Here is a 23,623-nt window from a genome sequence, read left to right on the forward strand (position 1 = left end):
ACGGACCTTTATGAAAAGTTAGCTTTCTTATTGAATGGAAATCTAAGAACTCGGGGTCCTTTGAATGTATTGAAAACAAAATATTCATAAAATTTTTTGATCTATATTGTTATAGTTGGCACTGTCATGTCTGTGAAGAAGATATGAGTCAGTGTTTTATCTTCATCTTCATCATCATCATCTTTTCTATTGGCGTTCATAAGTGTTACCTATATGAATAAAGTTATTTTGAGTTTGAGTTTAATTAATTATTTAGTTTTTAATGACTAATTAAACATATGTTTCACTTATATGTCGTAACAATATGGTTACGAGCTAGAGGATCACATCGGAAACGCAAATCACTTCAAAGCTTTATTTTGATTTAATCAAGAGGAATATATTTATAATACAAAAACACAAATTACGCGGAAAAATACGCTAATAAAAAAAACATCACTTTTTCACTTTCATTACCGCGTACTTAACACTCAAGTATGAGTCATCAATCACTTATCACAATATTCGTACTTTAAAATCTTCGCTGTTTATCGCACTCGAAACGGAATTAAGTGGTCGCATATCAAATCAAATTTTGCTGTAAACGTCTCTAACTTGTAGAAAAATTGAGAAACATGTCTTAAGTAAGCTTTGGGAATCCTTTTATGAAAAAAAAACCTGCGTCTCCTGGCTCTTCCATAACAAACATAATTGTAAATTCTTTAAAATATTACTTTATTATTTATACATAATATAATTTAATAACATCTTTAATTTTATTCATTTTGTTTTTAATTTTTAAACTGTTTTAAACAAACCTGAGTGCATGAGTGAGTGTGTGGGTGCAAATGAGTGGGTGAGTTTTATACATGTTAAATTATTATTAGAAAAGGTTTGAAAATTGTATTATCATATGTTTTTGTTCATATTTTATAGTAATAGTTCTAAAGATTCTCTTAACATTCAAATAGTTTCACTTTTAACATAACAATATTTCTATTTATAATTTTATTATTATTTCATATTACCTATATAATCTCTTTCGAACGCAACATTTGTCATCTTTGCTAAACACATTAATATGCAATTTCACATTTTGACATTTATGAATTATCTATTGGTACTTGACAATTGATTTATGTTAGAATAGAAGTATTTTTTTTTCGGTTCAGTAGTAAATATATAATCTCAGTTAATAAGTACTATACGGTATTATTGTCATTTTTATGGTAGAAATGTAAAATAGTTTTGAAAATAAACAAAGGAAATAAATTGGCTTGTGTTAAAATGTTACAAGAAAAAGGCGGGAATTTGCAATTTAGCCCTTTGACATTATGTCGCTTACAAGTAACAGCGCGTTGACGTCTCCACTTACATTTTACATTTTTATTAAAAAGGACTTTCTGTCTTCAAAGGGAAAGGCTAAATATATCTAAGTATACACAAAGGTATTTTTGTAGATAGATGTGCTTTTGTCCAATTACAATAATAATACAAATAATTTAAGTAAAATGTTTAATTACAAAAAAAATTGTTTTATTTACATGAGAAACTTAATATATATACGAACGAGATACACGTTGCGATCCGTCCTAATTTTAGCCTACTAGGTTCATCCAGATATGTATATTTAATGTCCTTTTGAACTGGTTAAATGCGCTAATATTACGAATTTTAGACGGTAATTAGTTAAATAATTGCACACCCCCATACTTAATAAACTTCTTCAAATAATTTGTACGCGTCTTTGGGAAGATAAGCAAACTCGCTTGATGAGTAATGGTGTGTTTGATTTTTTTGAATGATGAGCTACTATGGAGAGAGTTATTTAATTTTTTTTTAATACGATGCTATAAACATATAGTTTAATCATCATAGTTTTGGTTTATTAGTAGATTTTATTAATCTATGTTAAAAAATTAAATTGTCTAAATAGTGCTTTTATTAATTTATTGTTTGTATCTTGGAAAATTTGTTTTTGCATGCTGTAGACCATATTTAAATTAGATGTATTTCAATTATAATATAAATGATGTACAGATTGCAGAAAAATCTGCCTATAAGTGTAATTCTAAGACGCAGATATTTCTTACATATTTTTTTAGTAATTTCAGTCTGTTGAACTTTTAGAGGTTGAAAGATAGGAAAAAAATAAATAGAAAAATAACATAATCCTACGCTTTCGTGATTTTAAAAGTATATTTTTATTAATTACTTCGAAGCTGTTAAAGTAATTTCGGTAGATCACGGCTGTCAAATAAGATATAATTTTATAGATGCCTCTTTTATGTACGTGAAAGAATGGATAAATAACTTTGTATGTACAGTGACAATTTTTTACCTTAATAATAAGTATACAGAGAGGAAATTCTACCAGCAATTAAGTTACCTACTACGTTCTTATTATTTATAACGCTGTACATATATCATGTTTAAAATCGTTTGTTTTTCTATACCTATATATTAGGTCCTTACATATGAAATTGGCGTTTTGTATGGGAGGAATAAAAAGTAGAATATTTTTAAATATAATATATTTAATTAATCAAAGTATGAACCATTGTTTTCTATGCACTTTTGCCATCTCACAGGTAGTTCATTGCTCCCTTTACTAAAAAAACCAGTCGGACGGGAATCAATAAAATCTGTGAAGGCGATTTGGACTGTTCAGACCATCAGAGTTAAATTTTTTCCCTTGCAAGAAGTTGTCCAAATTTCGAAAAAAATGGTAATCTGTTGGAGCAAGGTCCGGGGAGTACGGAGGATGTCTTAGACGTTCCAATTGAAGCTCTTCTAATTTGGTAGCCGTCTGTTGTGCAGAGTGTGGTCTAGCGTTGTCGTGAAGTAGCAGTGGCGTGGAGCGATTGACTAGCCCAGTTTGTTTAGCCGCTAGCTTTTCCATCATGGTTTGCAATTGCTGACAATAGACATCAGCCGTAATAGTCTGGCCAGATTTGAGAAAACTGCAAGGAACAATACCGGCACTAGTCCACCAAACGCTTACAAGTAACTTTTTTGGGGTTAATTTTCGCTTGGGGCAGGATTTGGCTGGCTGGCCAGGATCCAACCATTGCGCTGAGCGCTTCCGATTATCGTAAAGAATCCATTTTTCATCACAGGTAATGATTCGGTTTAAAATACATAATAACATTATTGTGCCGGTTCAGTAATGTAACGCAGCAGTCGACGCGCGTTTGCCGGTTTGCTTCAGTCAATTCGTGAGGTACCCACCTTTCAAGCTTTTTAATCTTCCCAATTTGCTTCAAGTGAATTAAAACAGTTTTATCACTAACACCGCAGCCTGCAGCTAACTCGGACGTGGTTTGCGATGGATCCGCTTCCACAATAGCCTTCAATACTACATTATCAACTTGGGTCTCAGGCCGTCCACGGGGCTTGTTCTGCAGGTCGGAATTTTCAGAACGAAAACCTTGGAACCAAAAACGAACTGTATTTTCTTTTGCAACATGACCGCCATACACATCATTCACCCTTCGAGTCGTTTCCGCAGCACTAGTGCCACGGCGGAACTCGTACTCGTAAATAATGCAATACTTTAAGTTTTCCATTTTGTAAAATGAGTGACGCAAACAGAAAAAATCAGAAGAAAAAAACAAATGAATGACGGTCATCGAAGCACAAATACATGAGTAAATAGCTGTACAAATTTTAATTAAAAATTCCTAACCAAAGAGGAGGTATTTGAGGTCAAATGGGCCAGTACGACAAAACGCCAATTTCATATGTAAGGACCTAATATATATATATATATTTTTGAGTGGCAAAATTGTACGAAACTTGTATATGAAAATTTAAAGATCACAACAAATTCACACCTCGTACAATTATCCTTTCACCTAGCAGAATAGTAATCCCAACAGATGCCAGTTATAAAGTAAGCAGCTTAATATTCAAAAAGCATAGGTGGGTGCAAAATTCATTTTAATTTATGATTATTAAAAATTCTGTCGGCATCGCCTATTACCATAACGTGTATTGCGAATTTTTATTCAGAGCGAATACGGATTGTGCTGTTTTGACTAAAATGTACGAAATTGAAATGGAATCCGAATAATTATTATTCGCCTGTTGAAATTTGAGAACGTTGTTATGAAAGGGCTAGTTCCAAAGTGGGCTTGAACCAACTACATCCTACGCACATTATTTACGTATTTTAGTTGTAATAAATAATTATATGTTAAAGAAGTTTTGTTATTTATTTCAAAAACGTTTTATACATACACGTTGTATGCATAACATTATAGAAGATAATATTATATGACATCACAAATTTTACACATACACATTTATATTTGCTACCGTTATGAACTACTGAAGATATGTTGATGTAATAATTTCATTTTAAATATTCCCTTAAAACGTTGGAAATTTATTGTAACTATAGAAAACAAGTTAAAGCAGTATGCTGGAAAACATCGTGAGGTAATCGATGTTTAGCCAGTTATGGCTTCCTTTGGACCGATAACGTTGAGGACGAGTTAGGCACAGGAGGCTGATCACCTACTTGCCTATTAGAAAATGATCATGAAACAGATACAGAAATATGTTCTCGTGGAAAATTACCAGCAAATCAAAAAGTGTGGTTCATTAGAAAAAAAACAGAATCAATCCAATTTTCACTCTATTAACGAAAGAACTGTTTCGGCTCTTTTTGTCTAATTGTCTCTACGCTGTGATGAAGAGATAGATGACTGATGACAGACTTTAGATAAAACGATTCTATTAGACTAATTAAGATTATATGTAAAGTGAGTTAAAGAAAGAACCGTATTTTATTATAATATATAAAGACTAAAATCACAGAATTGTTTCCTTGTTTATTATATTAATATATGCTTGCGTAGGGCGTTTATCACTGTAGGCGATGCGACAGGTCAAACCAATCAATTGCCGCCCACAATACTCCTGTAATTAATTGTCTATTTTTATTTTATCCCAGGCTAAGTTACAAAACTATATACACTCAGCTATACCTTGACATGCTTGACTTGAATTGGATCTCTGGAACTCTAAAACCCTTGCTAAACTTAGGCTTAAGAAACATTAATTCTTAATGATGAACAAGTCTTAGTACGGCTGATAGTATTTTAAGTCCCTAGATTAAATCTCTAAGTATTTGGAAAATGATATGAAGCCTCTAAAAGCCGAAATATTCGACATTTATAATTATTGAATCAAAGTTTTGGATATTGAATGACCTGATTTAGTTCCCGCGGTGATGAAAGTCTAAATAACATATTTATTACGAAGATCAAAGCAAATATGTTGTTGATATGACACTCTTTTTAGGAGCTTTGAAAGACGCATTTGGCCTCTAATATGCTGTACAAACATGTAGTGTTTTTAACATAACATAACAATTGTTACTAACGAAACACACACACAAACACAAAATAGTTATAATCATAAAAGAAAAAAAAAGAATGTACCTTACATTTTAATGTGTGCGCGTTGTGGTTGAAACTGGCCCTGACTCAGTATTGGAGTGTTGATGCTGTGGAGCAGACGTGTTTCACATTCTGCCAGAGACCACAATAGTGAGTTTGCACATCAGATGCAAAAAAATAATGGTAAAAATTAACAATGTAAGTAAAGAAAAGTCTTGGAAGATTTTTGTTTAAGAATATAGTACCTAAACAATAAAATAAGAAAAAATATTACTAAAACTAGTATAAGAAATAGATAAATAAATGTTTTTGCGGGATTTTTGTACTTTATACCTGCGGCGAAAATTTGATTTTAGTTTTTTATTATAATTAGGTATTTTTAAAATTCCAGCATGAGAGAGCCATGTCGTATGTCATGTATATCATGTTACCTAATGGGGTTGTGAGATATAACGAAAATAATTTTAAAAAGTGATGTAATTTATAGTGAGTGCCAACTTTTGTAACAATTTATAAATATAAATAAAAATTCTTAAAATGTACTTATCTTTTCTTCTAACGTAGAAGGAATTCAGTAAAATAAGGGTTGCAATATGGTATGTAGTTAAAATGGCTTTGAAACAAATATATTTACTTCACTAATACTTGTTTATAAGCAAGTACTTAACTATATGTTATGTTTCTTATCCGTTTTCTTTCATAAATAATACATTTGTTAGGCTGTGAACCCAATAGGCTCTGCAATCTAAATCATGATATAGTACATTGTAAGTTACGTTGTAAATTGTAATATAACAACGATATAGGAATTTCAAAATAAAATCAACAGAGCTAAATTGAATCGGCAAGGGATCTCAAAGACTGGAACTTTATAATACTTAAAAGTAATTATTGTAATATTCGATGTTGCCATGAAGATGTCGACATACATTAATTAAATTTAAATTATGTTTCAAATTAATATATTTCCTGCCAAATATATAACAATACAGTTTGTAAATATGTTCTATTGTTAATTATTACAAAGTTTAATGATAATTAAGTGATGGCACAGAGTCAAAAGCATAATAAATAAGCTTTAACATTGAAATATGATTTATTAAACCAAAATAAACATTGGTTAAATGGTCACAAAAATTGCCTCGTGACATTAATAAAGATAGCTACTTGACCTAAATAACTTAAACTTGTAGTATTCGAAGGACCCTTAGTGATTCGTTTTATTTTTGTAAATACTAAATTAGTAATGCCAGTGAAGTTGAAATGTAAACTTTGTATTAGATGATCGTGTTCGACAGCAGATCAGCGTGTCCCCGGGTTTTAGATCATGCAGAACAATTTAAAATGTATTTATAATTTTCCTAAGGAAGTTTTTATGTGTAGCTCTGGATTAGGAATACATACGCACTCCATTTCAAAACGCCGCGACGACATTTGGACGTGGAGAACATTATTATGTAATTAATTTAACGTGAAATCAAATTTATAGAAAGTTTTTAAAATAAAGTGTAAATTTATTATAAACAATGCATTACAATGTGTAAGATTTGGGAACCCTTTTTAAGTCCAAAATACCTGTGTCATCTCTTCCATTACGAACTTAATTGTAAATACCATAACTATTTATTTTTTAGTTATACGATGTTAAGCAAATATGGAAATCGCTTGTGAGAAGCTATCTTAGGGCCTCGAAAACTATAACCAATACCAAACCGCTTGGAATATCGATTATGCATGCCTTACGATTTAATTTTATGAGAATTGCAAATGAATAATCTGACAATCGCACACGGTCATTATAAAACTCTGCAATAGTTGAAAATAACAGAATTGTCGACTAATTAAGCCTGTGTAGGTATTAATTATATAACATGAGAAATAAAATAAAAATCGGTGGTGCTTAAATCTTCTTTAGGTCTGGGCCTTAGATTTATATATTTGATTATCATTTGTCAAACTAAAAGGCAAGCAGGTGATCAGCCTTCTGTGCTTCACACACGTTGTCGACTTTTTGGGTCTAAGGCAACATTTCTTCTCGACGTTTTCTTTTGCCGTTCGGGTGAACGTTAAATGCGCATTTAGAAAGATAGTCCATTAGCACAGCCGGGGATCGAATCTACGACCTCAGGGAGTTGCACGCTGAAGCCAACACTGCTCTATGAATAATTACACAACATGACTTGTATTCATGTAATCATGTTGATATTTACAAAAAACGTAAATGTTTGTTATTCCATTATCTTTTCTTATATAACATAAAAATCACGTCAAAATCTTCAGTTCATTATATTATATTTATTGTACTTTTAATAACACAAATTTTCTAGGTAACGTGAATATCTCACAAAATTGTCTGATAACAGTGGGCAAACAAAACATGATTGATCAGAAAGATAATTTGTTTTTCTGAGAACTGGTATTCGATATTGAAATATTTAAGAAATAATTGTATTTAAATTCTCTATACACTAGATCGAATCGTTATACAGACAAAAGTAGTAACAAGACTGTTAACGAAAGCTAAATGTTTTGCCTAATTGGCCGTGGCAGTGTACGAGTAATCTTCGTCTAGCGGCTTCAGCGTGCGCCTCTCATCCCCTAAGTCGTACTGGTCGGCTGTGTACCACGTTTCAATGCTATCTATATCGCCAGGAAACCGGTATCTTAGACTCCATAAGTCGACGGCATGCGTTAGGCGCAGCAGGCAAACACTTGCATTTTAGAAAAAACAAATGATCACGAAACAGATATAGAAAGACCCAGACCTTGTGGCGTGACTAGTTTTTCTTCCTAATTATTGCAATTATTTTGATACACATGTTATTAAAAGTTTAAACATGTGTTTTGGTTTTCTCGTGCGAACAAGACGTCTACAGTCGGCCACTACTCCTCTCCCTATCCACATATTTTAAAGAGTTATACATCAAAAAGTACTAAAATATTATTATTATTACAAATCGCTTCGTTGTTATTAAAAAAAATCTATTAGAATAATAATTATTAACTATTTATTAATTATCCTGCAATTTTTTTTATATAATACATTAGTATGTAAAATGTTTGAAATACTTGAGTTTTTAGAGAGAATATTTATAAATTCACCTAAACAAAACTTCATTATAATAATAACAGTAATGGAAAATGTTTTCCTAATATAAAAGTTGTGGACAGATTTGTAAACAAGAATTTCACAGGAAATTGTGTGCTCTTGGAATATTATTAAGAAAGTATATTTTACAACGTAGATAATCCATCACCGTCCATTACCATTGATCTAATTTAAAAAAGGTCCATTGGATCAGTTGCTTGTTTATAAGTTTCTCAAGACTCAATCTATAAATATCTAGAACTATTATGTTACGTCAGTATCGGAATATTGGACGTTGACATATCTAATGACGTTCAGTTTCGACTATTTAGAAGGAAAGGCTAAATAAACCTCCAAGAAACTTGGTGAAGAAAAGAGGTTCTGGACTATCGCTTGCAACTCTCCTGTACCAGCTCCTTCCACTTGTCTTTATTCAACGAAGATCGATTCGAATCGTAGATGACCAGCCACTTTCGTTTCCCCCTTCGACCAATCCCTTAGCGTTGCGTGGTGTTGTAGATCTCTGCATCTTCTTCTGGAGAGTGTTTAATGAGTTGTTCGGATTAATACTAGCAGTTGAGTTTCATCATCAGTCGTCGAAGCAGAATATGCATATGAACCCGTTCATTGACAACGTCCATCGTTTTACAACTGAGCGTTTTGTAAGGCACTATTGAAGTTTTTCTAACCAATTTGACTTAGGGTGTTTCAATGTGTGTCCATGGGTGGCGGGGCGGTATCACTTAACATCATGTGGGCCTGTTATCCCTTTGCCCTTTGCATAAAATAATATTGATAGTCAAACCATCCTTATAATAACCATTGCTTTAAGATTATATAAATTTTCTAAATACATAAGTTATACAAGTCTGGCATCATAAAATTAAATAGAGCAACAAAATATATTATATTAGCGGCTAATAGCAATAAATCAGTTTTATTTAAAGCACTTTGTATTTATAATTCAAGCATTTAAATTTATTTGTCTGTGTAGAACCATTAATGTTTGAAATAGTTTTGATAGTTTCATTTTTTAGTTTGATATTAATTGTATATGTATATCTATTTTATAACTAGCATTACTAACACTATCAACACCTCCCACAGCTTCACACAAAACCGCTACGGATATTGAAATAACATCATATTTGGATTTTGTCCTTAGGTGTTCTTCCAGTTTCTTTGGCAAATGCCTGTCTATTTTTCTATGAACTTTGAATTAATTAAAACGTAATTGTTTTATACTGTATGTTAATTCTCTTTCCTGGCAATGCAGATTGGCATTTTGAACGTATTATATATAGTATATATATTACTAATTGAATTGTCAGAAGTTTATATTGACATTGACAATTTTTAATGATTACCTCGTACGAAAACGGTAGGGAAAAATAATTATATAATTAATGTTTTACGATTGTAATGATAGTTTTAATAAAATAAACCAAACGTTAAATTTAATTTAATAGCAGTCAAGAGTAAAATATTTGGCAATTTAGATAAAGATGTCGGTGGCAGTCGAGTTATAAGTACCCATTGGAAGCAATAACTTCTCATAGGCACGGTTGACGTTAATGTTCGTAGTTTTATTTGTTTTGATACTGACTGACATTTTTATTGTCTGAAAAACGCATTAGTATTGGCATTAGCCTTGTTATAATAATTTATCAACATTACGAGTTTTTACATAGAAAAGGGGAATACAGTCTGCAAAATACCTGAAATAACAAATAGAATCCTACGGGATGAATCAGAGGTTTACGAGTTGGGATCTCAAAGCTATCAGGCAGGTTTACCGCCAGAATCCCTTGTGCCTTAAAAGGGGTTTCTCAGTTTTAGAATATGTGAGAAATTGCGTAAAACTTTCTAAAACTATATTGTAATAATATTCAAATGTTGAAAATTATAACAAATTTTAAAAGTTTGATCCCTGTGCCAGTGTACCTTTCACTTACACGTACCTGTACTTTTCACTGTAGCATTTTCTGAATTGCCAGCTCTGGGGTCACTAGTACTATCGACCAGGCGCCTACATAAATCTTTAATTAGTGCCTGTGCATTTGAACCCCACTACCCAAGAGTGGCTCTACTCCAAAATCAAAGTTGGAGAAAAGTCTACTATATTTGAGTCGTTTAATATATTCCGCCTGTAAATACAGATTTTTGTGTGTTGGGAATAAATATTTAATGAATAACACATACACCGTTTGCTGTCAAGCAAAGCGTTTGTCAGTAGGTTTATCATTTACTAGTTTATGTTAAATTTGTCTGAACACTTATTACACATATATTTTTAATTCGAGATAGTTGATAGAACGGTCTGCACAGTAAGACACAAATCTATTGTCTAGTTTCGCAACGGAGCTTTCATGACGCCACCAATGCTTTGTGTAATAAGTGCCCCTGCACACGAATCCTTATTAAACTTTCAACAACATAAAATTCGTTCATTTCAAAATTGCATTCCATGTGGCTGAAAAATTAAGAGATGAGGGAAGGTGATTAAGTTACACACGTAGACTTTAGTTCTTAAAACACCATTAAAGGGTATTGTTAAAAACCATTCACAATATATGAGTCAGAGAGGAAAATAGATTAAAGAGCGAGGGGTTACAGAACAAAGAAGTAGGGCAGCACCCACATAATTGAGCCTAGATTCTTCTAGGCTTCTCTTCTTCTGAAGAGCGATTAATGTCTAGAATTATGCGTGGAGAAAGGAACTGACAATGACTAATATGAATATTGACTGTCGACAAAGCAACAAACGATAACCTGAACAATTACTACAAAGAACGACCTGAATTTTAACAAAAAACAGGACCAGCAGATAACTTATCAAACATTAGTTGATGACTATGAAATTATTATTACTACTGACTATAAAATAGTCTGTTAATTTGTAGATCTAGCAACACTAACTAATCAAATAACCGCTACCACTAGTATTAACGGTTTCGATTATTTTTTAATCTAATTAGACTTTAACGTTATTAAATTCTAATGATGATGGCAGCACCATTACGTCATTACTACATTAATAATAATAACAATGAAGTTACTATTACTGCAGACTATCAAATAGTCTGTTTATTTGTAGATTTAGTAATGTTAGCAAATCGAATAAACCACAAATATTAACGTTTATAAACTGATAAGACTTTGACGTTGTAAGATTACAACTCTGTGACTGACAGCTCACACCAGCGCCATTGTTCTGATATATTATTCGTATATAAGGTATAATCGGTTTAGTTAAAATATTTGGAAAGCGGTTGAGATAATATGCATTAATTCATACTTAAAAATTAAAAAAATGTGCAAAAGAACAAATGAAAAATGTTAGTAAATAATGATAACTAAATGAAAAAAATACTGGCATAAACGCAATAACTTCATAATTGATAACAGCTCGTGTAGAAGAATGCTTATATGAATGCAATTTCGAGTGGACGTAAACGGATGTTCAATATGCATGCCGACATATTGAATAGGACGTGTTGTCTTGTTAATTAAATACCACAGTAATTATGGACTTTTCAAACATTCATTCGAGTTTGATTTGAAAAGCAATATAATGGGACACCATTGTATGAAGTCCCGTATTGTCTGTTTTATTATTTATTTTCTTTTTGTTCTTCAGGTTATCTTCGCTGTACAAGCATAAGATATGCTTGCCAATAGCCAATACAAAGAGAAAAACGCGTTAATTGCATGAATTCATAATGTGGCATATTTCTATCGTTTTATATTAAACATTAATTATATAGGAATTAAAATAAGGCTTGGAAAACCCAATAGGCATATGGAGCGATATCATGAATTGATGTATTTATGTCAAGCCTCCGAGCAACAGAGCACGGAAATAGCTGTAACTTATATACCTATACTAGCCTGGGAAATGTTTCAATTTTAAATTATTGAATATTCTTTTGCGTTGCGAACCTAAACAAAGTTTTTATCAAATAGGCCTTTTCCTATCAGCGTATTTAGCACTCGCTCGTGAATAAACCCTCAGGTATATGGGGCTTAGACATGGCGCGTGTCTGGCATAATTAAGGCTTTTACTTGCCTATTAGAAAAAAAGGCCCACAGGGTTTCATGTGAGAGATTCCACATTACGAATAAACCGTACCTACATATTTCATTGCTATATTTCTTAAATGTGGAAACAGTTTTCCGTTTTTAGTTTCGTTTTTTGAGGAATTAAATTTATATTTATAGTCTATTATAAGTATAATGTATATTTTAATGTCATAATAGATTGTAAATAACTAAAATATAATTTAATTTAATTAAGACAAAGATAAACCGTGGTATTATTACTTAAAAATGCTTATCTTTTAAATTGAGTTCAATAATAAATTTAAAAGTTCAATTCAGTTTCAGAATAAGAATTATAAAGCAGTTAATTATGTTAATTGTCAGTTTAGATAATCTGTACCGAGTTTGCTATTTAGCTACACGTACGTCGAAGTTTTGACATTCAAGTTATATTTCGAGTAGAAATTAATTATGCAGAACAGAAATTATTATACTCTTCTCCGCATTAAATTAGAACTTTGGAAGAAATATATTTTCTAATATATAATACAGAATCTTAACAGTATAAATATTGAGCTTCTAAAAACAATTATTTCTAAGAAATAGATTTTATTTAATGGTTTGTCAATTAATATGCGTGATTAAAGCATGATATTTCTATATGCGTAATAATACTTGCAGCTTTGCGATGTAAGAAAACATCAAAGTATGACACAAAATTTTATTTACCTGCCTATAAAGAAATACCAAATTAAATACACCTGAGGTAGATGTTTAAGAAAAACACGACCCTTATATTATAATTCAATTATTAAATTATTAGAATTACGAAACGATCTTAAGCCATTAGCAAAATTTTAATTACATCTGAGAAGCCAAACTCAATAGTTTTTATTTATTTTATTCTAAAGACAACATTTTGTATGTGGTAAAAATACATGTCAATTTTTACAAGCGATGTTGTCGTTATAAGTTACGCTATTGTGCGAAAAGAATGGAAATATCGTAAAAGTAGATATGCCAGGCAAATACATGTTTGCTAACATTAGATAGTTAGTCTTAGACATCACTAAAGTTAACCGTTACAGTTAATTGCCGTAAAAACAGGTGAAAACCTTTTCGGAAACAGCAGTAAGTTTCGTTCTAAAGATGATTTAGATTTTAATTAACAACAACTCGTGCATCTTAATATAATAATGTCTACACAAAAAATAATCATCGTACACAGTGCAGATCGACTCATTTCTTATAATAGGATAACCTATCATCAGAATTAATTATTTGATGTCGCCGCGCTAAGTTTCGTGCTTTTGATTTACCGAACTAGCATGCAAATGAGCGGCGTAGCCGCTTTTGACCGTCGTCTACTATGAAAGAATATTGTTAGACAATATACATATATATATATACAATGTACATATATATGTATGAGAAAATAATTACAAAATAAAAACATAAAGATTTTTCTACGTTGTAGATCTACTATTGGAAGCTTTATAAACAACTTGTCGTTACGTAAACTTAATATAGTTGTGTATCACTCATTAGCACTAATAATGCCATGGCAAAGGTGTATTAATTATATGTTATAGTGGTAGAACCGATACAACTAGATACGGTTGAACGCATTCGCAAAGGGTGGGCGGTACATTCCAGTAATTATTACGCGGCACCACAATGCACCAGGACAGGAGTTTTTCACGTAGTTTCACGTTGTCATTTCAGTTGTTCAACCAATTTTAATGGTGACATAGTTCAATAACATAAATTTAGGCTGTAATAATAATAATATGTATTTTTTTATGTCAGCATTATGATTCTACTTGATCTATGACAGCTAGTTATCGAGAAAAAAATCTTTTTGATGGCAAAGCTGATGGATGATAGTGGATGTAAAAATACTATAATGCTTTAAACAAATATGTTTAAAGTCTTGTTACAGAAGCAGAACAGAACAGAAGTTAATCGTTTCAAAACCAATTGAATTCTAATTACCCATCGTGATATCACAATCTCATTGATGCTTGATAAGGGTTTGGTACATAGATATTATATATTATACTTTGTTTTTATTTCACGTAAAAAGACTTACACAACAAATATAAAACATTTTCCATTAAACAAAAAACAAAGAGATTATTGTGAATATTTAAAAGTAAGACTCCTTTCGAGGCACTTTTGTTTTCCAATTTTCAGCCAGTGAAAGATTTATGTGGTTCGTTTGAATTTTCATTATGTCTCTTGAGTTAGACGAGAGACACATTTGCGAAACTTTTTTATATTTCCTCAAAATATTTTTGCCGTTTTTGCGAATTACATTTGAATCTGGTTATATTTATTCAGATGTTTGCCATCTATGAAGCTTTGTGAATCTTTGACCAAAAAAAAATATGTTGTACATACGTACATCGTAATGTACAGTAGGTACATTATCGATTTATAATCGCTATATAGCTTCCGTACAATTTTCACGAATGTAATACAGGGTATCAGCGGTTTTAATTCTAAATGAGAACATGAGGACAATTTGCTAACTTCAAAGGACATAAGAGTCTTAGGATATCCTTTAGAAACAAAGGGAAACTCGGGTCAAATAAATATTACACTTTAGACTCAGAGAAAAGAGAATGTAATAAGCCGCTTATACGCATCCTACCCGAAGATTTCCGGTTTCACGGACGCCTTTGACTGCTAATCCATTTATTTCCTAACAGAGGTAAATGAAAATACAGACGTAATCTGAGTTTTTAGATCCTTGAAATTTAACTCACATTGCCAGAAGGCTCGCAAGTGCGTTGCCAGCTTTTTCAGAATTGGTATGCTCTTATCATGAAGCACCCTAAGTCGAATTGGTTCGGGAACACTTTAGTGGGCATCTGATTCCACATAGCATTGGTGCGCGGCAAAGACTGCCTTAGGAAACGCTCAGTTGTGGAACGACGGACGTCGAGGTGATGCGGATGGCATTATGTATTCTGCCTTGACGTCCGCAGATGAAATTCAGCTGCTAGTATTAGTCCGAATAAATTCTCTGAACACTCTCCATTGAAAATATGGTAGAAGGTGTCTAAAATAGGGATGAAATTGGTTAAATCTTGTTATGTTGGATATTATTTTGTTAGCATATGGAGTGGAAGAAACAACAACCATTTATAAAAATAATCAATTAATTTAATGTTTCTAAGATCACAAAATATATTAAGGCATACGGGCATCCAACAATAAGTCTCAAAGGGCGCTGGCTCACGCACTACCTCCAGGTTATCTGCGTACACGCACACGCGGAACTTGGATAACCTTAAAGAGTATTTGCTGTTTCAATTAAATTAAATTTGGGACTTTATTTTTATTCCAAATATAACAAATATATTTCAACAATGTCAGGTGGAAAGCTCATTTAATAGGAAGTCTACAACTACTATGTGAGTTATGGACGTTATTACAAGTCCAATATACACTTGTTTTAAAAAAATATTGATTTTAGAGTAAAATTCAAAATAATAAAAATAAGCATCGCGTAATGTTAGAAGCCAGGGGGCAGAAGCAAACGCATTCAGAAGCTTCGAGAGCCATGCATCGCGGCGTCAATAATAGCTAAATTATTCATTCGGCGTCAGAATATTTGCATTTTAATGAAGTGCGGTCTTGCACAGTTAGGAATTGTTTGTGGCGGTATAAATATGGTGACATAAATAAGGTGATAGGTACCTACTCTATACTGTTCGAAATATCTGTTAAGTATTCGTTACGTCAGCGAAGTCCTGTTTTCATCGTGATATCGCATGAGAGTTGTTACATTATTTTCGTAAATGATAAATTCTAGGTGATAACTAACAATGAGCGAACGTACCAGTTATGACGTACGTTATACGTAACGTTCAAGACTTCTGGCAATGTGAGTGTGCTTGGTATCACTTAACATCGAGTAAGCCTGTTTAGCCCCTGTTCTATAAAAAAAGAAACTTCGAACAAAAATAGGTCATGTGTTATTAATACAGATAAAATATCGCTTTTTCGTATAATGCCATTTCTTTTCTAAGGTTGGCTAACATCATGGCTTCTTTAACTTAGGATGTCGCGCTTCTGAACAATGACATTGTCCAAACCATAGTCTGTCAAGATTCTTCAACCAAGACGTTCGACTGCGGCCTTGTCTCCTTCTACCTGCCACTTTGCCTTGTATACTTAGATGAACGAGCTCGTATTTTTTGCGGTCCGAAATATTAAAGTTTCCTTTTCATAACCGTCATAAGCACTTCTTTATTCTTTTGCATTTCGTCCAGAACGGTTGTATTTCGTATGCAGTCTGTCCAAGATATTTTAAGCAACAAGCATATCGGTTAAACAAAAACAAATAATAACAATGAATTCTACAGGGACGATTATACATTTAACAAAAGCAAGTCATAGGTTTGATTTACGGAAACAATCATACTATGTTAATTAAATGAAATATTGGATGAATTCTGAATGAACGCATTTTGTCACGTGAAAAATTGCTTTCATAAGTCGTAAATGAGTTTTTGTACAATTCGATAAGAAATTCATTTTCACGCGATCGTTATTCACATCAAGTGAAAATGAATTGTTAATAACACAACTTGACTACGCCTTTGATATGAGATGCTTTTTGACATGAATATTACGAAGAAATTCGTTTATTAATTCACCTACAGAGTTTAGGTACTGGGAATATACATATTTTTTTATATAACGGGAGGCTCACCTGATATTGAGTGATACTACTAGCGACACTATGTTAGTGTAACGCACTTGCCAGAAGGCTGGCAAGTGCGTTGCCAACCTATTAAGAATTGGTACGCTCAATAGAGCGTGCCGAACTTAGGTACCTTCAATAATATATTGAAGGTACCTAAGTTCGGTACGCTACGGTACTACTAATACGGGTGGAATTTTAAATTCTGCGTTGACGTCCAATGCTGAAGATTTTTCATTTAAACAGAACACAACGCGAATACCTATAACACATTAACGTTGTATGTCATTTTTTTATACACTTTCGAGAAAGAACGACTAGTTAGTAATATTTAATTTATATATTAAAAGCAAATAAGAACGGTACTCCGTGTGGCAAGTCGGTTTCCTCACGATGTTTTACTTCACCGTTCGATCGAATATTAAATGCGCACATAGAAAGATAGTCCATTGGTGCACAGCCGGGGATCTACCTATGACTTCATGGATGAGAGTCGTACGCTGAAGCCACTAGGCCAATAGTGCTCATTCAAATCATATTAACCTTAATACTATACAGAATAATTTCGATCAAATACGTGAAATCTAAACTTTTCAATTTCCTTTAATAAACCTATAAGGCATCTCGAAAACGACACTCTATCAACTAAAGTATATTTTTTATGAGATTAGATCTTAAAATATTGCTAAGGGATCGCTATATATCGTGCTCACCTTACCGAAGCATTGATAGGCACGTGCGGCCCCTTTCTTTAGAAACTCGTATAATCTGTCACCCATATAAAAATCGAGAGGCTAATTCTGATACGCAGACTTTAAAAAGATATTCATTTACATATTTAGATAGCCAGTGAAGCAGATTTGATATACAAAAAATATTACTTTCGAAAATCTCGAACCAAACTATATTATTTGTTTTTCGACTACATAAAACTAAAACCAATTAAATTTCAAATTGAGATTGTATTGCAATAACACAATGTAATCAAAAACTTAATAAATTGCCTTTGTCATATGTTTCAGTAATTTGATCAAAATATTGTTCTATTTCAAATCGGGCGACATTTTTCACCAGTTTTCATTAAATTTAATTAGCGTTGTAAGAATGACGAACCAAATGTTAAGTTTATATAAAACCAGACTTTTCATAAACCGAGATTTTAATAACGTAATATTTTTTTAATTATTTAACGAACGCCTTCCCTGGCTGCAGGGTAGTATAGAAATATAGATTGTTCTTTTGTTTCTATCCCAAAATTGGCTAATATATCTTGGCAAAGAGCTGATCACTGATAAAATAAAAATAATACTTTGTTTGTATGTATTTAATCTTATTGAAAATTAATGTATTATAATCTGTGTTACACAAATATAATAATACAGTTGACAATTTTAATTGAGCGCTTGTCAGTTTGTTCATTTCTTCAGTATCTACGTTTCTTTTGTTGACATGATTAAGAGAAAAAACAACTCTTGAAATTTTACGATGTTACCACTAACAAATTGTGTGCAATCAGTGAACAAGTGAATCGTGAATGTATATTATATGGTTATTTACAATTTTATGCATTTCAAGTTCCTTAAATTCAAGCTAAATTGTCGAGTCGAACTCAAAGTTCTTCTTATAAAAAGGTTTTGTATCGACACAAGAGGAAGTTATTAAAAATGTTCGCGTGAAAAATCCAGTCGAGTCGTGAACAAATGTTTTTTTTAACTTTCTGTTGTTCCCTAAGGATACTTCACATTGTATACCTGCTCGGATAAAATGCTATAAGTCAAAAAGTCAGACAGTTTGTAGCACAAATACACTGACGATTAAAAAGTACTGTTTACAATACAAGACACATTTGGTCACCGGGCGAGAATGGTACCTTATTCTGTACTAAATATATAATTAATAGATATTTAAAGAGTCATGTTAGTTATAATTGATGTAGCGAACTGTGGTATCGACTTCCAGTAAGGGCCTTTCTTGGAGCTCTAATTGTTTAAAGAATGAATAAAATATATTAAAATCTCCCTTAAAAGCCGACAAGGAACCCACTAAAATGGAAGTCCATGGGCTGCTATGAGGAAAAACAATACTATTAAAAAAAAATCTATGGATTCGCAAAAGCAAACGTGCAACCAATGGGCCATTTCGTTTCTTCGCCATCTTTATATCGTTTTTAAGTGTCAACATCGTTTATTTTTGGAAAATAGAGCTTTAAATTATAATCGGGTGTCTTCTGTAACAACAACAAAGTGATATTTTACGAAACTTTATAGATTTTTTTCTAAAAAAATCTGTATTTATTTCTGTATCCCTTGAATTTGAATTGATATGAATTTATGTATGCCTCGACGTCTTTCGTCCCACAACTGAGCATTTCTTAAAGTAGTTTTTTCCACCCACCATCACTATGTGCAACTTAGCTGCGCACGGCACTATTTACGAACCAATTTGACTTAGGATCCTTTAAGAAAAAAACGTACCAATTCTTAAAAGGTCGACAATGCACTGGCGAGCATTCAGTCAATGTAAGTAGGTATGCCTCCTACCCATTTCCCTCCTGCTACATTAAAAAAAACCCGACTGAAATGTTTGGTAGCTTAAAATAAAAACGTAAATCGTAAAATAACACCCAAAATGTGAATATATTGTAAGATCAACATATTATTTTTAGAAACGTCGAGCAGTCCAAAGGAAAGTTCGCAACAATTTTTAATAACAACGAAGACAGTGTTCTTGTAGGTAAAATTATTATAACAAACTGAAACATAATATTTTGGTTATTCCTTGAAAATGGAATGTAATTTTAATCAACATTTATTAAATTCTTCTATAGAATCCCATTAATTTCATCTTCTGCTTGTATTACTTTGTCCTATTTATAGAACGTTTATTTGAAAATTCCAAACATCGTGTTTTAAAATTGTACTCAAAGTATACGTTTGTTACAGGTAGTTAACTTCAGGCTGAAAAAGATCATGAACTAAGTCATCATGGAGTCTACAGAAGACGAATTCTACAGCATATGCCTGAATTTGACCAGCGAAGAGATCGCAAACATTGGAGGCTGTAACTACAGTGCCGAATTTGAAAATGGAGAACTTCTTGAGAAAGTCGTTTCTAGGGTTGTGCCAATTTTCTTTGGTTTCATCGGAATCGTTGGCCTCGTTGGCAACGCGTTGGTTGTTCTCGTCGTTGCTGCAAACCCTGGCATGAGATCTACCACTAACCTCTTAATTATAAACTTGGCTGTTGCTGACCTACTCTTCGTTATCTTCTGTGTTCCGTTCACGGCTACAGATTATGTCATGCCCAGATGGCCTTTCGGGGACTGGTGGTGCAAAGTCGTTCAGTATTTCATAGTTGTCACAGCTCATGCATCAGTCTATACCCTCGTGTTGATGTCTTTAGACAGATTCATGGCAGTAGTGCACCCCATAGCCTCGATGTCAATAAGAACAGAGAAAAACGCGTTACTTGCAATAGCTTGTATATGGGTGGTTATTTTGACCACTGCGATCCCCGTGGGCATCTGCCACGGTGAGAGAGAATACTCTTATTTCCACAGAAACCACTCTTCTTGTGTGTTTCTTGAAGAGCTGGGTTATAGCAAATTAGGCTTTCAAATGTCGTTTTTCCTTTCATCATATGTTATACCTTTGGCTCTCATTAGTATTTTGTATGTATGTATGTTATCGAGGCTGTGGAAGAGCGCTCCTGGAGGCAGAGTATCTGCGGAGAGTAGAAGAGGGAGGAAGAAAGTGACCAGGATGGTGGTCGTTGTAGTTGTAGTGTTTGCGGTTTGCTGGTGTCCTATCCAGGTAATACCAGTAATGTAATATGTGTGTTTATGTCAATATTGTTATAAATCAGTGTTTAAGCCATAAAAATATGAATTCTTGACACTTTATTTATTTACTGAAGATGATCAGAATACTCTGTGGAGGAATTTCATTTGGTTCAAGTTTACACTTTGGATAGTAAATAGATTTTCATACCTAATCGACTCCATAAAGTCAATATTGAAGATCCGATACTCCTTGTTACTTATTCCAAACAAACTTATAAATTAATTACACTCCCGACTTCATTAATTTATATTCAGTGATCCATGATCGTTTGTCTTCCATTAAAACCAAAGTTTCATTATTTAATTGCATTACTCACATTAATCTTCTAAGCATTTGTGAAAGTAGACTCACTGTCGCTTATAGACATTTTAATTATATTTGCTAGAATTTGTATAACAGATAAAGAAAAAAAAATTAGTACTTTCTTTTAATTATTTAAATATTTCTAAGCTGGATATTGTCTACCAACTAAAGTTCATTCTTGATCTTAAATATGGTATATATTGCAATATTTACCTTATTTGAAACTCAAGACTGCCAAGCTAATAAAACGAGATTTACCGTTATCTGAAGCCAACACCTGATTCATTAGATATTCCGCTAATCCTTTATTATAAAACAAACTGCTTAATTTTAATCTTTGCGCCTGTTGCCGTGCTTGTGATAACAGTTTTAATGTTAATTGCTTTCACGACCAACTTAAGGAATAGTTAAATATATTGCTTTTTTTAGGAGCACAGTATAATTTGCATGCACTGTTTGGTCCCCAATCTACAGGATTGAGGCAATAGAACATTCTAAAAAAATTTTTTTATAAGTTTTAAGGATTTCTGAAAGAAAAATAGGTATATAAATTCTTGCAAGTACTTACGGTTTAAGAATAAATTTATTTCTCATAAGAATTGCATACATATTTCACTTACTGAGAAACAATATGTAAAACTAAGATTAATTATTAGAGCGCACTGATGTAGGTATATAAAATAACAAAAAACATAACGGCAACAAAAATGTGGGTAGACATAATAAACTCCATCAGTCAAGTAAACAAAACATAGAACATTGTTCGAATTTGATTAGCAAGTTTATATTTATTTTTTATAAGACAATTTTATTTTATTATTGTTCTATTTATATATTTTGGTTTATTTTAAAAAACAGTTTAAGTATTGGGTTTTATTTGTTTTTGTTTTGTAATTACGAATGTACATATTAACTTTAGAGGTGTATACTTAATCTACATTGGTTGGGTTATTTTATTATATATTTTATATATGAGTTATGAGTATATATGTATATTTGATTAAATGACTTATTTGTATGTATTAATTGAGTGAGTTTTTAGTAGCCTTTTAAACCGGACATAACTTTGATCTTCTTTACTCTGCTATTGAATCCCTGGAATGTGGACGTAAACCCTACGACCTGAAGTTTTTCCACGCTATTTGCAACGGTTTTATTGACTGCCCTGATTTGTCACTTTTACTATTTCACACCCCTTTTCATACAATACAAGGCAAACCCAATTTATTATTTATTATATCTATAAGTAGGTAATAATTGTTAACTGTGTTTTATGTTTATACTTGAATGTGCATTCCGTTTTTGGAGTATGTGTAATGTAACTGTTTAGATATTGTATAATAAGTAGCTTTACACTGATAAGCAACCAAATAATTTAGGAAATGTCCTTTATAGCCATTAAAGAACAATAAAAAAAAGTTATGGACCAATCTAATTACAAGCTTTTTACGCCTACTTCTCTCCTATGTTTTAATACTAAACCTATTACGTCGTATATAATAAAGGTGACGGGTTATTAGTTTTCCTTTTATACAATTATCATTTACAGATAATCCTGCTGGTAAAGGCGTTGGACGCTTACAATATCACTTACTTTACGGTGACGGCGCAGATCGTGTCCCACGTGCTCGCCTACATGAACAGCTGTGTCAACCCCGTGCTTTATGCCTTCCTCTCGGAGAACTTTCGCATCGCATTTAGAAAGGTATTTTTATTATGAGCCTCTATTATGAGTAATCTATGAATACTCGTAGCGCGATTTCGGCTCTACGGCATGACCATACATGGTTGCGTAGCGCTACAAGGATTCGTAGAACTTGTTTTACATTCATTATAATTTGTATTTACAGTTTTCTTAACCTGATTTCAAATTAGTATTACTATTTCTCGCAAATAAAGAATTTATAAATAACAATAATATACGTTGTAAAATCATTAAAATTGTAGAAAATACTCATAACAAGCAAAATTCCCCACAATCAAACAACGTTTCAGGTCGTGTTGTGTTGCTATCCAAATGGGGAAAAAAAATCACTTTGTGATATCCCAGAGATATGTTTGGCATCGGTTAGAAATTGTTTTTTTTAAATGAAACTACTTTGTTCAGTGTGAGATTTAACAACTGACTATAATTTGGAACTGCGGGACACACAACTAGTGTGTACCGCTGTTCCAATTTCGTCAAATCGGTCGTAACGTGATATTACTCAATAAGTGGACAGTACATCACAGAAAAGGCGCGTAA

At 32.4% G+C, this 23,623-nt stretch overlaps 1 protein-coding gene across 5 annotated transcripts in view; it reads left to right on the forward strand.

Moving 5' to 3' along the window:
* Positions 1-23,623, forward strand: part of LOC123712511 (allatostatin-A receptor) — a 64,990-nt gene that overhangs the window by 36,377 nt on the left and 4,990 nt on the right. For 4 of the 5 annotated variants that reach the window (XM_045665629.1, XM_045665631.1, XM_045665634.1 and 1 more), the window contains exons 2-3: positions 20,176-21,045; positions 22,928-23,083. In XM_045665629.1, the coding sequence (XP_045521585.1) occupies positions 20,218-21,045; positions 22,928-23,083 (984 nt within the window). In that variant the 5' untranslated portion in view covers positions 20,176-20,217. Of the gene's footprint in view, positions 1-5,516; positions 5,586-20,175; positions 21,046-22,927; positions 23,084-23,623 lie in introns of those variants that run through there. The other variant, XM_045665630.1, reaches the window with a different exon arrangement.

This window comes from Pieris brassicae, chromosome 7, assembly GCF_905147105.1.
Source record: "Pieris brassicae chromosome 7, ilPieBrab1.1, whole genome shotgun sequence".
NCBI lineage: Eukaryota > Metazoa > Arthropoda > Insecta > Lepidoptera > Pieridae > Pieris > Pieris brassicae.